This window comes from Patagioenas fasciata, chromosome 22 (assembly GCF_037038585.1).
Source record: "Patagioenas fasciata isolate bPatFas1 chromosome 22, bPatFas1.hap1, whole genome shotgun sequence".
Taxonomy (NCBI): domain Eukaryota; kingdom Metazoa; phylum Chordata; class Aves; order Columbiformes; family Columbidae; genus Patagioenas; species Patagioenas fasciata.
The window spans coordinates 669,207-684,936 of NC_092541.1; the positions used below are offsets into that span (position 1 = coordinate 669,207).

Genomic DNA, 15,730 nt, shown 5'->3' on the forward strand with positions numbered 1-15,730 from the left:
CACAACGGCCAATCGCTCCTCAGGTTCATGTTTTAAAACCAGAGACGTCAGCACGCGGCCCAGAGGTCAATGTGCTGTTTGTACGGTATTTGACAATTACCAAAGGACAGAAAACAGTTCATCAAGGTGGGAAGTTGATCCTTTATGCATAATGGCTTTCTCCGTAGGTTCTTGCTTTGCATATTAGTGTTTTTATACGTGTGAAGCTCATTTTACGTATCTATATTGCTAAACACAGCATTGATTGGTTGAAGTTAAATCAGAGCGTGGCTCTCTAGGCTCTGAATTAACTGCATGAGGAGCCGAAGTGCACTGGGGTGCACAGAGCCGGGGTTTTGATGTTCTAATCTGAATGTAAAGCCCAAATTTTAACTGTAGCTGTTTAATTTTCGACTTGTCCTCTTGGAGCTATTCCCGTCCCTTTGTGTGTCACCTCCTATGTAAGCTCGGTTAGCAGAGAGCAGCCGTGCGGATCCCTCGTCTGCCCAGCACAAGGACTGTGTCATGCTTGCTGATCGCTTAGTAAGTGCATCGCTCGTTCAGAAATCGTAGATCCTGTGCGGTAAAGGGAAGCTCAGCCTGCAAAACACAGTACAAGGTCCAGATCTTCAAACTCCGACACTTTTCTGTGTGAAAGAAATGGGGAAGAGGAGAGAGGAGCTGAACCAGGGGAGATGGAGCAGGTCAGACACTACATCCTCGTGCCGTAAAACAGCGGCTGCTGGGAACCCTGACCCGGCTCCGACCTCTGAAAAGCTTCCAGGGTTTGTTTGGCTCTTACTGTGCAAAATCAGCCAACTGTTCCTGTCCAAAATCTGCTACTGCAAGGGAAGCGGTCAGGGAGCCCGTGCTGCCGCGGGGGAGGGAGCCGCCGAGCTCTGCTGCGGGAATGCAGCGGGACGCCAGAAAATCTCCAGCAATCTTACACAAACCTGCAAAATAAAGCAGAAAATGGGTTTTTTTGCTGGTTTCCCTGAGTGCGTGTGGTGTCCGAGCAGCACTTGGTCGTTTGGCAGCAGCGTCCCCGGGGTATTGGAGGCACGGTGGTTGGTACGAGATCTGATGGACCAGTCACTTCACTTAGGTTTTGTGGAGTTTCCCAAGGAAGAGCAAGGTGTGAGGGGCCCCGGTCCCCTCCTGGGGACCCCTGGCCCGTGGCTTTTGTCGTGTTCTTGCTTTTTGCCATTTTTCTACTGGGAGCTTTTACCAAGTTGCTGGTTTCTCCAGATTTGTGTGTTTGTGGTCAAACATAGGTTGGTTAATAAATTCCTCTAGGGCAAAATAGGTGCTGCGGACAGTAAAACAAGGCACATTTGTTGGCACGTGTAACTGCTCGGAGAAGGGAGCAAAGAGCCGCTCCAAAGGCTCATCGAGGTACATTGAACTCCGCTTAAATAGTTTTGTGATCTTGCAGCTAAAGCGTTTGAATTCTGACATCCTCATCAGTATCATGGACTGCGCTGTGAATAATGCATCACAGCTTGAAGAATTACAGATCTTTTCTTTTTAAACCCAACCAGCTTCCATTTGGCCTCGTTGCCCACAGGAGAAGCTCCATGACCAATGTGTCCTATTGGTGAACAATGAGCTTTTGTTCACTAACACGTCTGCGTATTGCGGGTGATGGGAGCGAGGGGTTAGGGGTGGAAAAGGAGATGATTTACAAGGCCTGTAAGTCCTGACACACCAGCTTGAGGCACCGAGGGTTGGAGTCTACCCCAAATCTGGGATAGATAATGAGCATTTTCCCAGATCGGGCATCGCTTTCACAGACGTTCATTGGGAAACTGGAAGTTCGGAGCGGTGCTGTTGGTGATGTGGGGTTCCCCGGGACGCGTGGCTGCGGCGTGGCCGTGTCGCTGGCTCCTCGCAAGCCTCGCGGTGCCTTTTCAATAGAGCCAAAGTGGGTCTGGATTCAGGTGGCTCCTGGAAGAGGCGGAGCCCGCGGAGCAGCCGCTCGCAGCCCGCGCAGCGGCACCGGCGCCGACCACGCTCGGGTGGAGATTGATCCGCCCGGAACCATCCTGAACACCTGATTGAGTGAAGAGTTTGCATATAAAACAGCTCCAGTGGAAAACACTGAAAACGATGTTGAAAACGAACACAAATCGGTGATTAGGAAAGGGGCCAACAGGATTTATTAGCTTTCCTATTTTTTGTTGCTTCGTTTCGAGAAGACTTATTTTGACGCGTAGTTGTTTTGTTTTCCCCCAGTTTGACGCATGGGCAGGTGACTCTAGAGGAAGCAGTGGATTCTGGTGCCGGTTGTAATGTCATTTAACGTGTGTGATGGAGCCAGATGAGGCCTCGGTCGCTGCGGTTCCTGCTTTGCGTGGCGGCCCAGCTCGGCAGGCCCGGCCTTTACAAAGCGTCACCACTGCCGTCGGTCGGGTCTGGGCGCGGGTTGCTGAGGGTTTAATGCGATGTTAATGTCAGGCGGTGGCATTGTTCCTGTACTCAGTGTATGGAGTTCTCTGGTTCTGGATGCATTTAGGAACACAAATGGAATGATCCTACGCGTTTGCAGCTCAGCTGCAGCTTCAGGTGCTCTTGGGCTGGATCTGCTTTTCTAGGCCGCTCGCTCCTAGACCTGGCACAGAAAAGGCTTTGGACTAAAAGCGTGAGTCTGGAGTCCTTTCCTGTTGGTGTTTATTGGTGTAAAATTCCCTGGTTCGGGAATGCGCCACCGCAAAGTGAACACGGTGGGTTTGGGTGGATTTAGATCTGCAGGGCCCATCTGGGCCTTTGGGGTATTCAGGGGCGAGTTCAGGGTTCTGGACAGGAGTGAAACGCCTGTGATTGGGGCGGTGAGAGGACAGTGGAGGACAGTGCGCTCTGCTTTGCCTTCTCTTTTTTCTTTTTTAATTCCCCTTCTTTTTCCTTTCTCTCCTCCCCGAGTTTGGGACCTGTTTGACACTGGGATGCGCTGGTGTGAGCGCTGGGACCTTCTCCCAGTGCCTCAGAGCTCCCACTGGGGCCTTGAACCACCATGTAGAGATGAAGGGGGAGTCAGAGCCCGGCGGGAGTGACAGCCGGGGGTAACAACGGCACCAGAACCAGGGGGAAACGCCAGCGGGAGACGATGTCGCTGCAGTGATCGGTGTGGGGGTGTCGCTCCCCAGTGGGAAGGTCAATATAGCAACGATCCCCGTCCGTGAAGTGAAATAACATAAGGAAAATGTGTGGGTTGCTGTAAAAGCTCCGTAAAAACCCGTTGTCAGTGTAACAGGGGGTTGGGTTCGGGTTCTGGCCCCGGCTAGTCCAGGTTGTTCCCGTCAGGTGGGGATTTCTGTGCCGACAGCTTTTTGGTGTCAGAGCCCTCAAGGTCATCGAGCACAAACGTCCCCGAAGGGCGGTAGCACCATGCAGATTGACACGCAGGAGCAGCCCTGCTAGTGGGCTTGCTTCGTGATTTCCGCTCTTTCTGGAATTGTGTATTCAAACACAATGCTGCTCATAATTTGTAATACTCGTTATAATTACAAATGGCTTTTAACAATATGAGCCAAAGCATTGTAGCCTAAGTGATCTTTTAGAAGTGGGAAACAGAGTCAGTATCATTAAACTGAATTCCATAATCTCTGATTTGTATGAATGTGGAAAATGTGATGAGCATCGTTTCTGGCCCTCGCTCTGCCCGGCGGAGCAGCCCGTGTGCGCCATTCCTGCCCTGTTGCTCACGTTGTTTATCGTTTCTGCCTTCAAGCCACTTTGACCAGCTACTCAGAAAACGTGGAACGCACCAAATACGGAGGGGAGAGCGGCAAAGACCTTGGATCGGGAGGAAACCTGAAGCCCTGGCAGTCGCAGAAGTCCAGCATGGACTCGTGTCTGTACCGCGTGGACGAGAACATGACGGCCTCGACATACAGCCTCAACAAGATCCCGGAGCGGAACCTGGAGAGCGTGCTGTCCCAGTCCGTGCAGTCCATCCCCCTCTACCTGATGCCGCGGCCAAACTCGGTGGCGGGTAAGAAATCCATAACCATGGGGTTTGGCTTGAGGGCAGCTGAAGGTTAAAGGCCAGCGCGGTACCTGCACCTCGCGGCCCTCTTCCTCTTCTCGTTATCTGAAGGGCAATCTCCTTTCTGCAGTCGTCGTCACTAAGCGTGGCAAGAATTTGGCTTTTCGTTTGACTTATTGCTTCTAACTGGAAAATTCCGGTGGGGAGAATGGTTCTGATGATGTCGCGTGGTTGTTTCAGCAACACGCACCGTGATTCGTTTGATGTATTCCAGCGTTTTTCGTGCTGATCGTCGGAATGTGTTTGGTGTTGGAGCAAAGTTTGCGTTCCATGTGTGCACTGAGGGTCGCGTTCCGTTTCCATTGCCCGTGAAACGAAACCTCAAGTCTTGTGTCATTTAGACCACACACATGGTTTATAAGGTCGGATTGAATGTTAACAGGGAATTAAGACAGCCTATGTAATACTAGCTCCTCTCTTCTCTGGGAGAATATAAAAGAGCAGCGAATACAGCGTTATTTATTAAGTGTAAATTCTTTCCCCGTTAGTAAAGTGTGCTGTTGAAGGGGAGCGTGGGGGTCACATAAGTGCCTAGAAATTTTGTATTTTTGGGACCGCAGATGCTTTGGATAAACCCCCAAACTTAGATGCAGCAAAACATTTACCCCTTTCACAGCCAAGAATTAACGTCAGCCCCAAGGGAAGTCATTTAATTAATTAGTTCGATTTAAAATAATAATCTTCTTATGGTAATTGACCAAAAACTAAAGAAAAGTAAGCGGTATGGGATACAGAGTACTGAGCAGCTGAATATTGAGCAGTGCAGTTTCTGTTATTGAAGAGTTATCGGAAGAGCAGAGCTGGTGATCTGCAAAGACTTATTCTAAGTGTTCTGTTTATAATTGGGAAGTTCATTTCCCGCACGGTGGTTACGGCTCCGTGTGCTTTGCTTGAACCAAAGGAAGCGCGGGGTGACGCAGTTGTTTGCTCTCTCCCGGCAGCCACCAGCTCGGCGCACCTGGAGGACCTGGCGTACCTGGACGAGCAGCGGCACGCGCCCCTGCGCACGTCGCTGCGGATGCCGCGGCAGAGCGTGGCCAGCGCCCGCGCCCAGCAGGACCTGCGAGGTACGGGCGTGGAGTACGGGTGGAAGGGACCACCCGGGTCCTGTGCTTGTGGAGTCACAGAATGTCCTGAGCTGGAGGGACCCATGGGGTCGTGGAGTCCCTGCACAGGACACCCCGCAGGTCACCCCGTGTGTCTGGGGACGTTGTGCAGTCTCTTCTTGAACGCTGTCAGGTTGGGGCTGTGACAGCTCCCTGGGCCATCTCCTCGTGTTCAGCTTGCCCTGAGGTGCTGGGATGGGCTCTGCGCGCCTGAGCCTATACGTCCACCCCTATATCACATCAGGACATTCCTGCAAAAGGTCCCCAAATTCCCCTCCGTGATTGCTCCCCTGCCACCTTCTGTCCATGTGAGCGCCACAGGGCCACGACTTTGATAGTTCCTGAAAGAAATGAGCAAATTCTGACAGGCGGGTACGTTTTTCCTCTATTTTTGAGCAAAAGGGAGGGATCGGGATCGCAGCCCCGCTCCGCAGCGTGCCGCGTACCAGCGGGAGGAGCCGCGTCCCTCTGCGGCGCTCACAATGCCGGGATTCAGGCCCTTGGACTTCTGAAAGGCCTTTTGAGAGGGGAGATGTTTGTGGTTCTTCTGGCGAATTCCACAAAGAAAAGACCATAGCACTGGGAAGAGGAGCCAGGGCTGACATTTAAGTGTTTTGTTGCCTTCCAGGCAGCTCCAGCTTGATTCACCCCTTCCAGCCCCCCCTTCCCCTTCCACCCCTTCGTAATCCGAGCATGGCCGACAGAACTCAGTTGGGATTTTTCTGGTTGTCGCTGTACCATGGGACTGGTTTGTCCTTCCCCATCCATAGGGAAAGGGATTCTATGGGCTGTACCATGGGACTGGTTTGTCCTTCCCCATCCATAGGGAAAGGGATTCTATGGGCTGTACCATGGGACTGGTTTGTCCTTCCCCATCCATAGGGAAAGGGATTCTATGGGCTGTACCATGGGACTGGTTTGTCCTCCCCCATCCATAGGGAAAGGGATTCTATGGGCTGTACCATGGGACTGGTTTGTCCTTCCCCATCCATAGGGAAAGGGATTCTATGGGCTGTACCATGGGACTGGTTTGTCCTTCCCCATCCATAGGGAAAGGGATTCTATGGGCTGTACCATGGGACTGGTTTGTTCTCTCCCATCTATAGGGAAAGGGATTCTATGGGCTGTACCATGGGACTGGTTTGTCCTTCCCCATCCATAGGGAAAGGGATTCTATGGGCTGTGCATTAAACTTTTCTTTTCTCTGGGATGTCTTTGCGCCAGTCCCCGCTGTCTCAGGTGTGGGACCAGAGTGGGATCTTGGTGTTCGCTCAGCGCCGCAGTCGCGGTTCCCACCAACCACGTGAGCCCCCCCGGGAGGAAGCGGAGCGGGTTTGTGCCGCGCCGCTCGCAGTCTGCGGTGGCACCGCGCTGGCTGCCGGGGCCCTTACAAAGCGCGTTAGCAGGCAGCGAGCGGAGAACGCAGCGTTTGACAGGCACGGTTTCCATATGTTCGCAGGGAGCAGCCTGCCAAGGCCTCGGCGTTTGCAGCGATTGCATCCAAAACATTACATTTATTGTAGGAACAGGATCCAATTGTTTTCCAGACACGCTTTAAAAAAACGTGTAGCACTACATATTTTCTTTCTCCTTTTTGTTCTTTTTTCTGTTCTTTTTGGTGGAGATTGCACGAGAACAGCAGCAGCGTTTCAGTTGGTGGAGTTTGCTTGTGGTCCTGGTTGAGGTCTGCGCTGCTTTTAGAAAGAGGGAGAAGGAGCTGATGTGTAAAACTCAACCAACCACTATTTGGAAATATTTTCATTTCATTGAATATGTGAGGGTTTCTTTTTTTCCCAAATTATTACATGTTCCAGATATTACTGTGAAACTGCATCAGTCTGGGCTGGTAGACTCACCAGCGATTTGTTCCAGCTGGAAATGCTGAACGTGGGTTTAACTTCAGTATCTCTAGTCTTGCACTGGGCTGAAATAGTGGGACAATTCCCGGCCCTGTGCTGGGGGGACGAGTCACAGCGCCCCATTGGTCCCCAGCATTTGAGGACCCCAGTGCAGAGGAACTGAATGGGAGCCTGTCCCTGCTCGTTTTCAGTACAGAATCATAGAGCGTCCTGACCCAGGATTGGGTTGGAAGGGGCCTGGAAAGCCCATCCAGTGCAATCCCCCCGGAGCAGGAACACCCAGCTGAGGTTCCACAGGAAGGTGTCCAGGCGGGTTTGAATGTCTGCAGAGAAGGAGACTCCACAACCCCCCTGGGCAGCCTGGGCCAGGCTCTGACACCCTCACCCCCAAGAAGTTTCTTCTCGGATTGAAGTGGAACCAGGATGTGTCAGGGGAGGGTCGGCTGGTGTCTCCATCCCCTTGGGTGAGCTCGGGCTGGAAGGATGAAGTTGTAAATGTCAAGGTTTGCGGCGCAGACGCGCAGTGACTCACCCCCCTGAGTGGGCATCACCTGCTGTCGCTGTGGCCACCTTCTGAGAGATTTTAATTAAGAAACCATTTTGGCGATGAAGTGGGAGGATCCAGCAACTGTCTCTGCCAACACAAAGCGCTCCCATCCCTTCATTTTTTTAGATTTCTGTGTTTCATCTCCCAGTTACAGCTCTCACCATATGAGTTGATCTTTCCAATGGCATCTTTGCACCGGATCTGTGCACGGTTGATACTCTTTATTTTAGGTGTGTGTTCCCTAGATAGCTTGCACCAAATGGGAAGAATGGCAAAGACCTTCTCCCTCCGCCCCCAAAGGTTCCTGAGAAAGTTTCAAGGCTGGGTTGGGTTTAGTTGTACATTTTATTATAACCTAATGCATACAGAAAAAGGGCAAATTAATGTGATCGTTGTCCGTGTTTCTAGGGGTAAACCACATACACGGTCTGTTCCGAGCTATTTCTTGCACTGCTGTTAACTTTGTTTCCTGCAGCACCAATTTTCCTCCTGAAGAGAGAAAAGGTTTCAGTTGCCGAACAGGAACATCCTGTCTGCGGTCTGATTTCTTTAGATACTTTGCAATAGCTTCACTCGGGTTGATGTAGCACTTGGGAGGGCTGAGGTTCTGTTCCATCCCCATTGTACCGACCAGGTGAAGAGGCGTGGATCTGGATATCGAGCAGACGTACAGTACTGTGCCCCAGGGCCAATCGTTCTGCCCGTGGCACGGCCTTTAATTGCAATGACTCTAAGCAAGAAATTCAGTTCTTCAGCTTCCCTTTCCTCAGCTGTAAACTCCTTTTTCTATAAAACTCTTGGCGGAAAACGCTGTGGCTGAGCCGGCTGCTTTTAACAGCAAACCTTTGGCTAATCAGGAGATCGGTACCTTTCTCACCTTTTGCAGTGTAACAGCCATTTCCAAACCATCTGTTGGCGCTGACGTCCTTACCCGTGTTTCTTTCCAGTCCGCTTCGCACCCTACAGACCCCCCGACATCTCCCTGAAGCCGCTGCTGTTCGAGGTCCCCAGCATCACCACCGAGTCGGTGTTCGTGGGCCGGGACTGGGTGTTCCACGAGATCGACGCGCAGCTGCAGAGCTCCAACGCCAGCGTCAACCGCGGCGTCGTCATCGTGGGCAACATCGGCTTCGGCAAGACCGCCATCATCTCCAGACTGGTGGCGCTGAGCTGCCACGGCACGCGCATGCGGCAGATCGCCTCCGACAGCCCGCACGCCTCCCCCAAACGTGAGTACGCGGCCCCGAAAGCGGGGAGTCCTCCAGCAGCTTCGCTGTGAGTTTGTCTGAAACGATCCCCGTGCTCTTCACGCCCGAGAAATCGGCGTTGTTGCCAAGCGAAGGAAGCACCTGTCGGCAATACTTATACTGCTCCTGTTCCAAATCGGCTTTTTGAGGAGTCAAATTAGTCTGTCTGGTATTTTTCTGACTTAAAAACATTACGGATTCTCTCTCATTGGAAAGACTCCAATTTTAATTGCCAGTATTCTATTATTACAAACTCACGCTGGTGCACTCTCCTTCCCATACAGTTTATTTGTCTCGCTTTATCACAATGTGAATGTTTAGGGTGGGTCGCAAGCCCGTGTCGGCTCCCACGCAGGATCGTGCTGCTTTCCGTGGTCTCATCCAGCTCACCTCACTCTGCACTGACGTGTGCAGGTGGGGATGACAACGTTTAAATCACTCAGCTCCCAGGAAGCGAATAAGGCAGGGCTGAAAATACCGGGTTAAGCACCTAAAGGTCTCTTTGAGGATCTGGGTCACTGTATCTCAGTGAAGTTGTTGTTCAGTCTGTTTGCTGGAACCCGGTGCTCTGAGCCACGTTGAGATCTCTGCAATGTCACCGGGTGTTGGCATTTTGAACGGTGGCACTTGTCAGAGCTAAATGAGCAATGGGTGGTGAAAGGCAGAGCTTGTTTCTGTGTCAGCCGCAGCTCTGCCGTGCACCGCGTGTCCCCAGCCCGCTCCGAGGGATTCCGGACATCCAAGGGACATCTGGGCCTCCCTCTTTGGGGTATTCCCAACGAGCATCGTCCTGCGTCTCCCATGCACAAAGGACAAAGCTCCTTGGTCACACCGAGCACACAGTTTTTAATTCACACTCCAGTTTGTCCATGAAGTTCAAAGCTGAATGATTCCTCGGTGTTAGTGATTGGGGAATCAATCAGTTGATTTGACTTTATTTCCTGAAGGGATCACAAGTCCCAGTGTAGCTATAGAAGACAATAATTAGTCTGCAAATTTCTTTCATTCTTTTTTTTTCACATGCTGAAAAAATGATCTGTTCTGCTTAGTAAAATCTGTGCTTAATGCTAATGAGGTGACACGGCTGTGCTCCAGCAGTTGTGTTATCAGCAGTGGTGAACTGGCGTAATTACAGCCTCATACTCTTAATTCCTGTCTCAGTTCAAGTTGCCCAGGGGAGGTTGAGGTTGGATCTGGGAACAATTTCTTCCCCAAAGGGCTGTGGGGCATTGAACAGGCTGCCCAGGGCAGTGCTGGAGTCACCATCCCTGGAGGGCTGGACAGACGGACAGGAGGTTCTCAGGACATGGGGCAGTGCTGGCGTTGGGTTCTGGTTGGACTCAGTGGTCCTGAGGGTCTCTTCCAACTGAAATGATTGCATGAATCTGAATGGATTTCTTGGGGAGCCTCTGGCTGGATGGTCTGGCAGTCTCTCGCTGCCCAAAATCCAACCAGAATATTCATGCAAAGTATTTTAACAGCCACGAGTGACCTGCTACAGAGCACCAGCTGCTAGTCTGTGATTATCGGTCGTGCTTGACCTGTTGCAGATCATAACGCTGTGTTTTTTGGGGACAGATGTGGATGCAAACCGGGAGCTGCCCTTGGCCCAGCCGCCCTCTGCCCACCCGGCCATCGCCAGCGGGAGCTGCCCGGGGACGCCCGAGATGCGGCGGCGGCAGGAGGAGGCCATGCGGAGGCTGGCCTCGCAGGTACGGACACGGCGCCTCGGGCTGCCTTCTGCTCCTCGGGGAGGGTGCGGTTTTATTGGAAGGTGTCCTGCCCTCGCTTGTGCTGGGGAACGCGGGCGTTCGCTTTCCGCGAGAGAAATACTTCTGCAAAATGACTTCCACTACATCAGACACTCCGGTCTGCTCTGAGAGTTCAGCGCACTGTGTCGCGTTGTTATGACTTAGTTGCTAGAATAATTGCGATATTGCAGCGGTGAAAACGCAGTTGCCAGTTGTGTGAGCAGCACTTCATTGTGAAGGGGGCAGGTACGGTGTGGTGGGTGAGGGCGCAAACTGCGCGTGCTCAGTCATCTCTTTGGAAAAATGGACAGACCAGATCACAGTGCATTGAGCGATACGCGGATCATTTGCTGCTGTGGCAGGGGCGGATGGTATAGAACGCTATTGCTTGTGGTAGGTGAGATTTATGGCTTGAATTTGGTTGTGTTACTGAGGTCTAGCCCTGCTGGTGGGCAGATGCTGTTATATTGCTTTGAAATCCGAGGAGTTTGCTCCTCCTGCCCCTCTGGAGAGGATGCGGAGAGTCAGCGCTTTCCTCCTGCCCACTCCCGCTCGGAGAGGAAACCACCCAGCGGAGTCTCCGTTCCCGGTTCCCGCAGGACGTGCTTTGCTTGGCAGTTCGCACCAGGTGCTGTCGTGTCCTGTCTGATTTCTGCGGGGCAGAGAGCCTGTGGTGTGTGCGCAAACAGATATTACGGCTTGATTTTCTCCTCTTCCACGTGCAGTTTTTGAGAGGAACGCAGCGGCCAGGTCTGGTTCTGTTCAGCGCGCATTACTCATCGTATTCCTTGCAAATCTTACGCATTACAGACTACCAGAAGGGCCAGAAAAGTGTGCTGTCACTGCTTAAAACACCTCGTCTAGCTCATCTTTCTTCCCCTGAGTGCTTAAGTGATCCTGCTGGGTACGGAATTGATAATGGATACGGGTTTAGCTTCAGTTTCCTCCTGCAGAAGGGAAGGGATGCGACTGTTCCCAACAACCTGTCACATCCAGCGCGGCCATCACGCTCTGAAGCTTTTCTGCATCTCTGATCACTGGAGGAGAGAGCAGGAGACAATCCTTATAGCCAAAAATGAAAGTAGGTGGTTGTACCTGGGCTGCAGGCTCCTTTAGGAAAGGTTTTAGAGCCCTGCTCGTCCCACAGCAGCGGGATTACAGATGTTTGGTGCGATTGTTAATCTCCCAATGAATCTGAACTATGCAGGCGGATTCCAGAAATAACTGTCACCGGCTTCCAAACGTGAAACCTCACGAAAGGATCGACACCGGGGCTGGTGCGTTGAGCTCAGAGCACTCGGGATGGCCCCGGAGAGCTGACGTGGAGCTTCTCAAGGAGCTTCGGAGCGTTGAGCAACGCGTTCGGGGCCGGGTCGGAGCAGCAGCGACGCGGCCGGCGCTGCATTCGAGCCCTGGGTCTGCTCCCAGCTCTGCCGTTCAAAGACAAGTGATGTGGGCAGATAATGGTGCTTGGGTAGCCGAGGCTGGGAACACGGAACGAGGTGTTCTTGGTTTTCTCAACTTGGGAGAGCGCGGTCATCGTCCAGGTAGCGCTGCAGCTGAAATAAAGCACCCGCTTTAACCGCAATTCAAACCTTCATTTCCTACCGCAAAGGAGGAAGTTCTGGAACGCACAGGAGATTTTTTTGGTGTGATTTTTTTAAATTCTGTTTTTTGAGCTCCACGTTCCTGCCGCTGATTCTCGATCATAAGCAGCTCTGGTTTTATCGCATCAAGCGCCTCCTCCAGAACTGCTGTGCGGTGCTACCAGCAGTGAGTTTGATGGATTATCGAGCCTCAGGAAGGGAAATAAAGGCAAATAAACCGGTTTAGGATGTTTGTGGAGTCGCTGGGTGGAAGCCGTGTGCCCGGTGCGCTCTGAGGAAGCTCCTGAGGGGCACCGCTCAGCATCGGCGCTGAGCACCACGCGCTGTCAGCACCAGAGAGGTGGATTTGCTTCCCAAGAACCGCGCGGGCGATGTCCTGCGAGGTGAAACAAACACCGGCCGTCCCGCCCCAGCCCCCGGGGGTTTGGAGTCTCCGAGTGGCACGGGGACGAAAAGGGTTACTGACCCGGCAACAGTGAAAATCCATTAGAACAGCGGCGTCGAGCTCTTTGTTGTGCGCGATCGCCTCGCTCGGGAACTCGATCGCACGCGTCTGACTTGCCTGTGGGCCACCCTGAGGATCCGTTGTTCATAGGCGGATTTGAAGATGCTGGACTCCTAAGTGCAGCAAATGCACCGAGTGGCTTGGGAGGCAATAGTAAAGTAGCTGGTTAAGTGGTGTCGCTGCCTGGTCTGGGCGTCTGATGCTGCAACAGGAGCTCCTGGGGCAGGTTAGGAAAACCCTCATACAGATGAGCTGAAGGCTCTGTGGAGTCTGATCTAAGCCAGAAAAGGTTGAAAAAGGGACTGTCCTTTGGTGCAAGGAGAAGGGAGAGGAGAGCAGCGCGTTCTGTAGCTGGGGAATACCAAAGGCACTGCTGATGCCCCCTTCAAACAGGCTGCGTTCAGCTGCCTGAAGAAACCAGAAGCCAAGGAAGCGAAGGGAAGACTGACCCGTCGGTTTGTCTGCTTGGGGAAGTGTTTGTCGGACGTGTGTGTTTTACAGTTGCGTTAAGCCTGGAGTCAGAATTGAAGTCGGGAAGAAAGTGTAGACAGTGATGGACAACCGCAGTTATCGGGGATATTTTAGGAGCTCCATGAAACAGATGTGAGGAGCCGAGAAAGCTGTGCGCAGATGTTCCAGATGTTTCCTCTGCTTGCACCGAGCAGGATGTTCCCAGGTTGTGCCGTGGTCGTTGCGCTGGAGAAACGCAGATCGTTACGAAAGCGGGTTAATAATACGCTAACGAGCTGCTGGGTTGGCGCAGGCTCCAGAACGCGGGTGGGCAGCGCCGTCCTGCTCTCCCACTCCCTTCCCTCTGCAAATGTCACTTACCCCGAAACTCAGCCTTGTGTGGCGCTGGGGACAGAAATGGCAGGGGAACAGTTGCTTTTCCTCCTCTGGATTATTCAGAGCTGGCCGGCGCTGCCTGCTTGGCTCACGCAGCAGGGTCCTGGGGGCAGGGGTTGCTTTTAGCTCTCCTTGTCAGAGATGAGCAGGTAATTAATTTTAGAAATAAGTCACCGAAGACTGGAAGAGCTGAACTCAGTGTTCCTGCTGGAAAAGAGCATTGTTTTGTTGTGTTTTTAGGGAGCAGTTCGGAGTCATCCATGATAGTGCAGTGTTATCAGCAAACCGATGGAGAAGAGAAATGCTGAGAAATGAGGCAGTTCAGAAAAACGGCACCAGGTGTGCTGTTTGTCCTCAAAACCGGGCCGGGAGAACCGTACCCAGCTGGTGAGGAGTTAGTGAAGTTACCTTAGCGCTGGGTCCTGGGCGGTAACACTGATCCTCCTGCTGGGAACCGAGCTGGCACAGTCGCCTTGTGTCTGGTTTAGTGTGGGGCTTCTGGTGCCTCGGCGGAGGAGCCGGGGCTGCGGTGGAATCCGCGGGTGGCCCCAGCACCCATCCTGGCTGGGGCTCTGCAGCTCCGCTCCAGCCCCGGTCCCAGAGCGTGGGGTAGAGGGACGTGCGAGGAGGAGGAGCAGAGCGGTTGTCTTGCCAGATCTGGCAGGCTCTCAAGAGCCATGACTAAAACTCCTGGTATTGCAGCGCCCATCTTGACACTTGCAAATAAACCATAAGCATTTCTGGCAAAGCTGCTGGGTTAGTCTTTTGTTTTAAGATAGGTCATGCATTATGGAAAGGAGTTTGCAGGGTTGCTGAATTTATTCGAGCCTGCCCTCGGACACGGAGCGGGCTGCCGGCTTTCCTGCGGCGCCCACGGGTCGCGCTTACACTTGGCTCTTTGCTACGATGGACGCACATCAGCTTTCCCGGTACTCAGAGCTTCGTGTGAACCCGTCCAGGGCTCTTCAGTGCCTCCAGACAAACTGCCCGGTGTCACAGAAGAGGTGAAACAGGAAAAATGGAGCTGTGAATATGAACAGCGAGGTTTGCAAACCTAAGATCCCGTGAAAACGCGGCGCTCCAGGCCTGCCCCGTGTTGCGCTTTGCTTCCTCTGCCTTTGCTCTGTTTAAGCTGTGATCCGTTAAAATATTTCTTGACTTTGCTTCTTCTGGCCGGGGAGGCGAGCGACGGCGTGTCCGTCCATGCGGTGCCGCCTGTCTGTCCGTCCGTGCAGTGCTGCCTGTCTGTCCGTCCGTGTGGTGCCGCCTGTCTGTCCGTCCGTGCGGTGCCGCCTGTCTGTCCGTCCGTGCGGTGCCGCCTGTCTGTCCCAAAGGGCGCCGGGCAGCGTCTGTTTGTGCCAATACATCTCAGCTGGAGGATGACTTCAGAATCATGGAATTATTTAGGTTGGAAAAGACCCTTCAGATAATCAAGTCCAACCGCAAACCCAACGCTGCCGAGTCCACCACTGAACCGTGTCCCTGAGCGCCATGTCTGCACGTCTTTTAAACACCGCCAGGGACGGCGACTCAGTTCCACCTCTGAGGAGTGGAACTGGAGGCTTTCCCACCAACTCGAGCCTGTGTTGGACAATACCGACCCACACATACGCGTCCCGGCGACCTTTGCCTTGCAGAGGCACCGCAGCTCCGAGGAAGACAACCGCACTGTGTCCCCTCCGCTCCGGGTCACCTTCCCCACTTACCCTGGGGGCTTTACCCTTCACTCACAGAGGATTTTTAATGGAGCGGCTGCACCGTTTTAAACAATCCATTGAACAGCTCTATTCTTTGGGTTTCTGGATGCCGCGTGGTAGCAGCACTTAACAAATGGACCCAGCGTCTGCACTAATGGGTCGCACCCGCGTGGAGCAGCTGGTGAGGAGCTGGACGTCCATGGCAGTAGCCCAGGGCTGGTGGTTTCAGAGCCTCTTCTCCCGGTGCTCCGAGCCACGAGCTCATTGCTGCTGCCGGCGTTTCAAAGAAAGGGAGCGCTCCTGCCTTCCCGGAGGTGGAGGGACTCGGCACCTCCGCTCCTCGCCGCCCGGTGACACTAATGCGTTTCAGAGGCCATTTACGGGCCTGCTCGGCCGTGTCAGAGTGACGAACGGTCCCAGTAAACTGGGTCACCGCGTCCACACATGGTCACGTGCAATGGATAAAATGCAGCAGTGCTGAGCTCCGTTTGATTGCAGCCAGCGTTATGCCCGGAAAAATGGCGTTTTGGCCGATGAAAGC

At 53.1% G+C, this 15,730-nt stretch overlaps 1 protein-coding gene across 7 annotated transcripts in view; it reads left to right on the forward strand.

Annotated features, from left to right (window-relative positions):
- The window catches only part of TANC2 (tetratricopeptide repeat, ankyrin repeat and coiled-coil containing 2), a 117,590-nt gene that overhangs the window by 64,010 nt on the left and 37,850 nt on the right, over window positions 1-15,730 (forward strand). For all 7 annotated transcript variants that reach the window (XM_065856314.2, XM_065856315.2, XM_071798216.1 and 4 more), the window contains 4 exons: window positions 3,707-3,970; window positions 4,966-5,091; window positions 8,484-8,765; window positions 10,362-10,495. In XM_065856314.2, coding sequence (XP_065712386.1) covers window positions 3,707-3,970; window positions 4,966-5,091; window positions 8,484-8,765; window positions 10,362-10,495 — 806 coding nt within the window. The remainder of the gene's footprint in view (window positions 1-3,706; window positions 3,971-4,965; window positions 5,092-8,483; window positions 8,766-10,361; window positions 10,496-15,730) is intronic.